Genomic DNA, 9,576 nt, shown 5'->3' with positions numbered 1-9,576 from the left:
CTGGTGGCGGTGCTGCAGCAGCGCGTGCAGGGCCGCTCCCCGCTCCGCCACGCGCTGCCGCGCGGCGTCCCCAGAAAAGTCACCGGCGCCACTGGGATGGGGCCGCACGTACCCCAGGAAAGTCTCGGTGCGAGGGTCCTCCCAGACGCAGAGCCAGCGGCGCAGGCCTGGGAAGGTTTGCTCCAACGGGACCACGACGGACGCTGCTTCGTCCTCATCCTCGTCGTCATCATCGCCGTCACTGCGCCGGTAAGACCGCGGGGACAGCAGGCGCCGCAGTCCCGGGGTGACGCTGCGCAGCATGGCCTCTGCCCGCTGCAAGGAGCGTGCCAGGGTCCCCCGCGACCCGCCTGGGGGGCACAGGACCCTCATGATGGGGCAGGGACCATGGTGTAGGGTGGGGACGCCCAGTGCACAGAACCTTGCTGTGGGGCAGCACCTGCACACATCGCCCCATCACTGCCCCACTGCCATCCTAACCCCGACACCACCAGGACCCAGTCATGTTCCCCAAAAGTCCCCCAGGATGCCACAGCCCCTTGGTGTCCCCACACCCCGTGACATGCCATCAATGCCCCCCCCAAGGACCCTAGACCCCATTAGGGTCCTCCACACTCCCCCCAGGGCCACGCACCCTATCAGGATTCCCGCAGCCCCCCAGAACACCACACCCCATTGTGGTCCCCGGGTGTCTCACCGGGTTCGGGCAGCTCCCCGCGGGCAGCCCCATCGCCCGGTCCCGGCCGGGCCGTCAGCAGCAGCAGAATGAGGCCGCCCAGACCGGCTTCGCCCACCTGGAGGGGTACAGGGGGCTTAGGACCCCCGCGCCGGGGCGAGGGGCGGGGGCACTCGTGACCACGCCCACTAAACAAATGTCTATGCCCATTGCCACGCCCCCATCCGACTCCCGCTGTGGCCACGCCCCCGATCAGGGCTCGCCACTTTTGGCCACACCCCCCGCCCCGCCCCCTGTGTCGTTGCCATGGAGACGCAGCGCTGCCTGGGCCCGGAGCCCCCCTGCCCACCCCGTTACCGGCCCGGCCCCGCCGCTGCCCCGCCAGGGGTGTCCGAGCCCCCCCTGCCCCGAGCGGCCTCACCTGCAGGCATAGCTCTCCGCCGCGCCGCTCAGCGCCGCCGGCGTCCATGCCGGGCCATGCCGGGGGCGGCGGCAGCAAAGAGGCTTAGGCCGCGCCCTCGCTAATCCGAGGGGCTGGGCCAAATTGGTCGCCAGGAGGAGCCCGGCGTGAGGGGCAGGACGAGCGGCGGGGGGCGGCAGAGCCCACGGCCTTGGGGCAGGCGGGGACGGAGGGAGAGGATGTGGAGCTCCGGTTCCTCTCGGATCGGGCCCTCCGGGCCACCGTCCTGCCCGCATCCAACATGGCGGCGGCGCGGCCTCAAGCGGCTCCGTGACATATTTCCGGTAGGCCCGTGGTGCAGTTCGGCGGTGGCGATGCGGGGCTCGGGCGGGACGCGAGAACGGGACGGGCCCGGGCTGGGCGGCTGCGGCTTCGGGCCTGCCCCCGCTGCCTGCCCCTGGGGCTGCACGCTCGGCCCCGCTGGCTGGAGCGGCGGTACGGGCCGTGGGAAGGCCGGGGGGACGCCGGGAAGGGAGCCCAGAGCGGGGCTCGGTGGCGGCCCGGTTTCGGTTCCGCCTCCGCCGGCTCAAGGCTGTTTCTGCTTCCCACAGCACCCTTCTGCCCCCGGCACCGAATGTCCAGCTTCGGCGACTTCTCGGTGGCGTCGCAGGGCCCCTCTCCGGCAGCGATCAAGTACAAGTCGGGGGACGTGTGTCTGCTCTGGGACGACGGTGAGTGCGGCGGGGGCTGCCCGGCTCCGGTGCCTGGGACTGCTCCTTACACAGCCCGTTCTCCTGCCAGAGCCCAGGGTGGATTATTACCAGCTGGAGGATGACGATGATGATGAAAATGAGGATGGGGATTACGATGAGGACGAGTTCGACGCAGGTTTCCAGTTCTTGGACGTTCCCGTCGCGGAGGGCTCCGTTCCCTACAGCTACTGCGGCTTCCGCAAGCCCTTCCTGTGCTGGGAGCCGTCTCCGCAGCTCCCCCGGAGCTCTCCGACCGCCCTGGATGCGCGGCTAGACCGGCTGCCCACGCCCCGCCACACCTGGCTCACGGCAGAGGTGGGGAATGGCCCCGCCGCCCCTCCTGCTCTCCGGGGGCTGGGGGGTCCCGGGTTGGCATCACGAGAGGGGTCCCAGCTGGTGGCCCTGGCTCAGGGCGTCCCTCCTGCAGGAAGCCGAGAGGAACGCGCAGGAGCTGGTGGCGGAGGAGGAGCGGGCGAAGAGGAAGGCGGAGAAGAAGAAGCAGAAGAAGAAGGTGGGTGAGCTCTGGGAAGGGCCACGGGGATCTGGGGTCACTGCCTCTTCCTGGGGTGCTGCCAGCGGGTCCCTGAGCTCGGGGATCGCATGGCTTTGGGGGCTGAGGGTGGTGGGATTGGGTGGGACCTGCATTTCTCTGCCTGACATCTGCTCGTGGGTCCATGCGCTCCCTTTCCAGAAACAAAAAGACCGGAAGAAACAGGAGAAAGTGGGTCAAAAGAAAAAGAACAAAAAGGACAAAAAAAACACTGACCCAGTGAGTGACCAGTCTGGACCCCTCCTGCTGCTCTGGGGGATCCCCAGAGGTGGGGGCTGGCCATCTCCCCCTAGCCCCACTGCCTTACCCACTCCCGCTCCTTGCAGAGCCCCCCAAGTGGCCCTGCAGGCACTGGGGCCCCCCCAGATGGTGCTGAGGATGAGGGATGCTGCCCAGAGCCCTCCCCATGCCCTGGGGACTCCAGAGACCCCTCGGAGGAGCCTGAGCCGGAGGACACGGCAGTGACAGAGGTGGGGGACAGTGTCTACAGAGGAGCCATCTGTGCCTGAGGGCTCCCAGGGCTCTGCCTGCCCATCCCTCCCTGCTTCCCCAGGAGGAGCTGGACCTGAGCTGCACTTTTGTCTGCAAAGCACGGGAGAAGGCGAAGGTCCGGCTGCCCCCCCCGGGCAGTGACTGTTCCCCTGGGACACAGAGCGTGGAGCCCAGCAGGAAGGTGCCAGAGAAGGGGGGTGGGGAGCCTGTGGAGAAACCTGTGCCCCCCCAGCCCCTCCAGCCCAGGCCACCCAGCCCCAGCACAGTAGAGCAGAGCCTGGCGCTTGCAGGTCAGTGTAGGGACCCCCAGAGGGGCGAGGGGAGGGTGTTGGGGGCTCTCCCTGCTTCTCCCCAGCTCAGGGGGGCTGGGCTAGGAGCCCATCCCTCCCCTTGTCCTCACTAACCAGCCCTGTGTGGCCTCCTCAGGCCATGGCATCGAGGCAGCCCAGATGGGCCAGCACACCGAGGCCGTTTGGGCTTTCACCGTCGCCCTGGAGCTGAACCCCCAGGAGCACCGGTGAGCAGAGAGGCTTGGGGTGAGCCAGAGGTCGTGGGGCGGGAGGGGCAGGCCTCAGTGACACCCCCATCCCCGCAGGCTCCTGGGGAACCGCTCGTACTGCCTGGAGAAGCTGGGCCGCTACAAGGAGGCGCTGGAGGATGCGGAGGCGGCACTGGCGCTGCGGCCAGGCTGGCCCAAGGGCTCCTTCCGCAAGGGCAAGGCCCTGAAGGGGCTCCAGGTACCTGGGGGGGGTTCCAGGGACTGTGGGGCTGGCTGGAGGAGGTGTGTGCCACGGCTGGGTGAGGGATTGGTGGGTTCCAGGAGGGAGTATGGGGTTTGCAGAGTGGCTGCAGGGTGCTGTGGTGTTCAGACAAACTGGGGGTTTTGGGGTGCTGGTGGGCTGGGGAGGGGGCTGAGGGGTGCCAGTGGGTCTGGGTGGGGGCTGTGGGGAACTGGAGGGGTGTAGGGGTGCTGTGGCTGAGCAGGGGGAGCCGCTTGCGTTAGGTGTGAGTTGGGGCTGGGAGGACTGGGCAGCAGACTGGGGGTGCTGGGGGGTGTCAGTGAGGCTCTGAGGTGCCATTTGGGCTGGGTGGGCACTGTGGGGTGCCCGTGGGGCCAGGCAGGGGGCTGCAGGTGCCCTCTGGCCCACAGCGCTATGCCGAAGCCGTGCACACCTTCGAGGAGCTGCTGCGGCAGGACGGGGCTTACACTGAGGCAGCCACGCAGCTGAAGGCCTGCCAGGCCTTGCTGCAGGTGAGACCCCCTTTCCCAACCCCCCTAGCCCCTGCCCCCTGTCCTGCTGTACCCCCCATGCCTCACCCCTGTCCCCTCACAGCAGTGTGGCAGCCCCGGCAGTGTCCCCATGTCCCCCTTCCTGCTCAAGGCAAAGGAGCCGCTGTCTCTCCCCGGTAAGGGACGGGGGTGGGTGGGCTGGGGGGGACCCCAGGGCTATCCCTGCGTCCCCGGTGGGCGCTGAACCCCTTTGTCCCCTCGGCAGCGGGATGGACAACCAGGAGCTGCCAGGACACAGGTGACACAAGCGTGAAGAAAAGCAATGCAGGGACCCCCAAGACAGACCCGGGACAGGGACCTGCTGTGGCCAGTGGCCACCCAACACTGCCAGCGAGCCACCCTGCCAGGTACGGGTGTCTGGTGATGTGGGGAGGGGGGAGTGCTGGCTCTGATAACACCAGCATGGCTCTTGGCAGGGACTGCTTCCCGCTCTGGGTGGGCAATATCACCTCCCACATCAATGAGAAGGTGCTGCGTGGTGCCTTTGGCCGGTGAGTGACCCCCAGGACTGCTCCTCCTCCAGGACCCCGATCCCCTGGCACAGCCCTGGTGACCCCAAGCTCCCCAGCTCTGTCCCTGCCCTCATTCTCTTGGTGGTTTTGAGCTGCAGAGGATGCTTGGGGAGTATTCTCTGACTCACACACCACCCCCAGGTTTGGGAGTCTCTGTTCCACAGCTTGGGGTGTCTTTAACTGTTCCTCCTCAGGTTTAGGAATCTCTGTTCCCCCATTCAGATTTGGAGGTGTTTCACTCTCTGTTTTTGGGATGGGAGTTGCTAAACCTGCTTTGCATGTCTGAGAGTCTCTCACCCTCCCACCCTGCAGGTTTGGGGGTCTCTAACCCTTCACTTCCCCATTTTGGAATCTCTAACTGTTGCCCCCCACATCTGGGGGTCTGTACTCCCCAGGTTCGGGGAGATCCGCTCCATGCGGCTGCTCCCAGGACGCCGCTGTGCCTTCATCAACTTCTCTGGGAAGGCGGAGGCCGAGGAGGCCTTCAGGGCCATGCAGGTGAGCTGGGGGGGCTTGTGGACCCCCCCTTACCCCTCGGGTGGCCCTGGGACACCCCATCCTCACAGGGGACCTGTCCTGGTGCCACCTGCCCTCTCCTTCTGTCCCCAGGGTGCCACCGTGGAGGGCAGCAAGCTGTTGCTGCAGCTCAAGCACCCGGTCCACGCCACCCCCACCCCCGTGCCCCGTGCCAAGGGCAGGGCCACCCCCGGGGGGCTCAGTTGACCCTGCTCTGCTGGGGGGGCTCCCAGGGCCACCCCCAGGGGGCTCAGTTGACCCTGCTCTGCTGGGGGGGCTCCCAGGGCCACCCCCGGGGGGCTCAGTTGACCCTGCTCTGCTGGGGGGGCTCCCCCTCACCTGCCTGTACCTGCCTGTGCCTTGTCCCCCACTGCCAGGGGTGGGAATGTGTCCCCCTCCTGCCTTGGGGGTGCTGGGGGTCAGGGCCCACCCTGCAGCCCCTTGTGCTGAGAGGATGGGCCCGTTCCCTGTGACCCCTCAGGGATTTGTACCAATTCGGGTTTTTTTTTTTTTTTAATAAATCAGAGATTTGTTTTTCTCTCTGGCTTTCCTTTGGTGTCTCTCAGTCTCTGCCAGCCCTCTCCATCACTGTCCTGGACCCCCACTGCTCCAGCCCCCCATGTCCCTGTCCACCCCGTGTCCCTCTCTGTCCCCCCTCGCTCCCCATGTCACTGCAGCCCCAGGGGACAGCGAGGGGGGGTCTCCACCCTCCCGTAATGTCACTGGCTGGTGACAGGAGCTTTGGGGAGGGAGGGGGGTGACAGGCGTGAGATCAAATACAATTTGATTAATATGCAAATTGAGGGGGGCAGGAGCGGCCGCAGCCGGTAATTAATCACCGGTTAAAACAAATTAATGCCCGCGGTGGGAGGTGCTCGCCCGGAAAAAAGTGGGGGGTGGGGGGGCTCGGGGGTCCATATTAAGGTGTCGCCTTTATTGCAAATATTTACACCGGGGCTGATAGAAAATAAAATTTAAAAAAAAAACCCAAAAAAACAACAAACAATGGAAAGACGAAAAAAACCAAAACGAAACAACAAAAAAAAAAAAGCCGAAAAAGGGTGCACCGAGGGGGCGGGGCTGGGCTCGGCTCCTTTCGGAACCGAGCCGAGCGGATGTGGCGGAGCCGAGTCAGTCCGAACGGACCCGAGTGCACCCGAACGGAGCCGAACGGGGAGTCCAGTGAATCCGAACGGAGTGGGCTCGGCCTGAACCGACCCGAGTGAATACGAACTCAGCCGAGCTGGCCCGAATGGTGCCGAATGAATCCGAACTCAGCCGAGCCGGCCTTAATGGTGCTACGTGGATCCGAACGGAGCAGTGTCGGTCCGAATGGATCCGAACGGAGCCGAGCGGAGCCGAGCGTGTTCGGCTCAGTCCGCCACGTCGATCTCCTCCTCGGAGAGCTCGGCGGGCTCTGTGGTCCCGGTGCCGGTACCGGGAGCCCCCGGGGGGGGCTCGGGCAGCCCGGCCAGCTGCTGCAGGGCGGCGGGGGGCAGCGCTTGCAGCGAGGCCACGTCCGCCCGCAGCTCCTCCAGGTCCCGCTTGAGCTTGGCGCGGCGGTTCTGGAACCAGGTGATGACCTGGGCGGCGGAAAGCGCCAGCCGCGCCGCCAGCGCGTCCCGGTCCACCGGGGAGAGGTAGCGCTGCCGCCGAAATCGCTGCTCCAGCTCCCGCAGCTGCTGCGCCGTGAACGCGGTCCGGGACTTGCGACGCTTCCTGCAGGGAGGGCGAGGGCCCGAGGCACCCGGAGGGGACGGACCTGCGGAGACAGCGGGGTTAGGGCACGGACAACAGCGGCGTTAGGACACGGAGAACAGCGGGGTTAGGGCACGGAGAACGGGGAGCTGCACCGGGACCCGCTCCGGGGAACGGCCCCCGGGCGCCCTGCTGTGTATTGACTGCGGGGGCAGCGGGTGCAGGACATCACACCGGTAACGGCCCCGGGATGCCCGGTGGGGAAGGGTTTGTGGGGCAGGGTACCGGCACCGGCACCCGGACAGCACCGGCACCGCCGAGCCTCGACCTGCGGGGACAGCGGCGTCAGGTCAAAGACACCGGGAGGCACCCCGAGCACTGTGGGCACCGGTAGAGACGCGGATCGCCGCCCCGGGCACGGCTCCGCGCCGCCGGAGGAATCCCGATCGCGGTCCCGATCTCTTTACCCCTCCGGTCCTCGGGCACGGCCCGCTTCCCGATAACGCGGCTCGCTCGGGCCGTGCGTCCTCCGGTAACAGCGGTGGCTCCCGGGGTCTCTTCGGAGCGCGGACTCCACTTCTCGTTCGGCAGAGAACCCCCGGGAGGTCCCGGCCGAGTCGGTGGGTCTGTCCCGGTAGCACGGCTTTACCGCCGTCACAAAAACGGGGTCGATGCCGCCTTCCAGTAACGGGGATTCCCCTCCGCTCTCGGAGCCCCGATCGGCCCCGTTTCTGTCCGTCCGCCCACCCCGGTAACGGGGATTTACCCCCGCTCAGGAGCCGTGATCGCTCCGTTGTCAGTCCGTCCTTCCGTCGCGGCGGTTTTGTTCATCACGGAAGCCCTGGGCTGTCCCGGCTGTGTCGGTGGCTCCGTCCCGGTAATGAGGTTTTACCTGAATTACCGGCACCTCCGTCTGTCCGCCAGTCTCGACTCGTTCCGCCGTTACCCGCGGCCGGTTCGCGACCGGGTTTTTTTTAATTCCGAGATCCCCGCTCGGCCGTGTCCATCTGTCCGGCCGGTACCGGAGCTTCACCCCCTTCCCGGGAGCCTCGATCTCTCCCGTGTTTGTCCGGCCGGCAGCGGGGCTTTTTTTCGTTCATTTTTATTAATCCCGTGTCTGTCCTTCCATGAGGCCGGTAACGAGAATTTACCTCCGCCTCGGGAGCCTCTATCGTTCCGATTTTTTTTCTGTCTGGTCACCGGTAAAGCTTTTTTTTTATTTTTAATTTTATTTTTATTTTCGTTATTTTATTTTCGATTCTTCTGTCGATCTGTCCGTCCGGTAATGTGCCTTTTTACCTTAATTCTGGGAGCCGCGATCGGCCCCGTTTCTTTTCCGTCTCGGAAAAGGGAAATTTTTTTCGTCCCCGTTCACGTCTGTCTGTCCACCCGGTAATGGGATATTTAATTAATAATTTAATATAATTTCACTTATTTCGTTCCTAGCCGTGTCCGTTCGTCAGATAAAAGGGTTTTTACCTTAAAATCAGGTGCCCGAGGCGTCCCCGCTCTGTTCGTCTGTCCGCCCGTTAACGGGTTGGTTTATTCGTTAATCACAGGAGCCCCTCTCTGTCTGTCCGTCCGTCTGCCCGCTATGGTGGCTTCCTTAATTACCGCTACTCCTCTCCATAATTAGGGAATTTTTTTTCCCCCGTTAATTACAGGAGCCTGGCTCCTTTCTCGTTCATCCGTCCGGCCGGTAACGAAGGTTCGGTTACTCACGGGAGGGTTGATCCAGCGGTCCGTGTCCGTCTGTCCGAAGGGTTTTTCGTTACCGGCGTGAGTCGCATTGTGCCCAACCGTATCCGTTAATTACCAGCACGCTCCTCTGCCGTGACTGTCGGTCTGTCCGTTCCGGTAATGGGTTTTTTTTCACGTTAATCACGGAGACTCTATCTGTCCGTCTCTGTAAGGGACGGTAATTGTTTTCTATGTTAATTACCGGAGCCTTTTTCGATCTATCCGCGTCGGTTTGTCTGTCCCGCTAACGGTTTTATTCATTCCCGGCGACGCCGTGCTTTGCCTGTCCGTGTGTCCATCCGTGCGAGGGATTTTCCGTTAATCCCGGAGTAACGATCTGTCCGTCCGTGTCAATCTCTCCAACCCAGTAAGGGATTTTTTCGTTCCCGGAGGCGCCGTGCTGTCTGTCGGTGTCCGTCTGTCCTCCCGGTTCGGCCGAACCCGGGAGCCCGGGTCCGTGAGCGACCGTCGGAGCCCACCGGTACAGGGGGTGCCAAGCCCCGGACGGAGCCGCCGTCCCCGCGGAGGGTCGGGGTCGGTACCGGGTTTCCGATCCGCCGCTCGGTCCCCGCGCTCGGTCACGGTCACGGTCACGACTCGGCGGCGCCGAGCCCGGTCCCGCGGCTCCCGATAAAGCTGCCGGTTCTGCCGGTGCCTGCGGCGGCTCACCGGGGCCGGGGCTCTCTCCGGTTCCCTGTGTCCGGCCCCGGGACTTCTCCCTCCTTTCGGACTGAGCCTGCCGCGTGTCCCCGGTGTCCCAGCTGAGCACCGGCGGCTTCTCGGGCCTCCCAGCCGCGCTCGTCCCTCTGGGACAAGGAGGAAACTTCCCGGGACGGGGGACGAGGGGCGTCCCTGGCCTCGCCACGGCCTCCCCACCGCCCTCCAGCCCCGCCACCTGCCCGGTGCCCGGTGCCTGCCCCCATCCCGACAAAGCCCCCCTGCCCCTGCA

The 9,576-nt window shown here is 65.1% G+C and overlaps 2 protein-coding genes across 8 annotated transcripts; one reads left to right on the top strand and one right to left on the bottom strand.

The window, feature by feature from the left end:
- Nucleotides 1-1,303: 1,303 nt before the first annotated feature.
- Nucleotides 1,304-5,735, top strand: TTC31 (tetratricopeptide repeat domain 31). Of its 7 annotated transcripts, none has more exons than XR_004497078.1 (15): nucleotides 1,427-1,571; nucleotides 1,688-1,807; nucleotides 1,878-2,143; nucleotides 2,256-2,339; nucleotides 2,520-2,597; nucleotides 2,705-2,848; nucleotides 2,932-3,160; nucleotides 3,297-3,387; nucleotides 3,466-3,607; nucleotides 4,021-4,122; nucleotides 4,205-4,277; nucleotides 4,367-4,508; nucleotides 4,578-4,652; nucleotides 4,986-5,171; nucleotides 5,283-5,303. XR_004497078.1 is itself a non-coding variant. In XM_019006340.2 (15 exons), the coding sequence occupies exons 1-15, from the start codon at nucleotides 1,451-1,453 to the stop codon at nucleotides 5,394-5,396; spliced, it is 1,884 nt and encodes a 627-aa protein (XP_018861885.1). In that variant the 5' UTR covers nucleotides 1,427-1,450; the 3' UTR covers nucleotides 5,397-5,735. The 7 variants fall into 7 exon arrangements, 5 of the variants coding, with proteins under 5 accessions (XP_033369730.1, XP_018861885.1, XP_033369728.1 ...); XM_019006340.2 differs by having other exon boundaries at nucleotides 5,069-5,171; nucleotides 5,283-5,735; XM_033513837.1 differs by adding an exon at nucleotides 5,435-5,735 and having other exon boundaries at nucleotides 4,367-4,652; nucleotides 5,069-5,171; nucleotides 5,283-5,383.
- Nucleotides 5,736-6,549: 814 nt separating this feature from the next.
- LBX2 (ladybird homeobox 2) lies at nucleotides 6,550-8,677 on the bottom strand. Its single transcript, XM_033513901.1, has 4 exons — nucleotides 8,610-8,677; nucleotides 7,355-7,618; nucleotides 7,196-7,215; nucleotides 6,550-6,951 (listed from the first exon to the last, which is right to left on the bottom strand). Exons 1-4 carry the CDS (start codon nucleotides 8,675-8,677, stop codon nucleotides 6,563-6,565), a joined length of 741 nt encoding a protein of 246 aa, XP_033369792.1. The 3' UTR covers nucleotides 6,550-6,562.
- Nucleotides 8,678-9,576: the final 899 nt, after the last annotated feature.

The sequence above is a fragment of the Parus major genome, chromosome 4 (genome assembly GCF_001522545.3).
Source record: "Parus major isolate Abel chromosome 4, Parus_major1.1, whole genome shotgun sequence".
Taxonomy (NCBI): domain Eukaryota; kingdom Metazoa; phylum Chordata; class Aves; order Passeriformes; family Paridae; genus Parus; species Parus major.
This window is presented reverse-complemented; position numbering and strand designations above follow the sequence as displayed.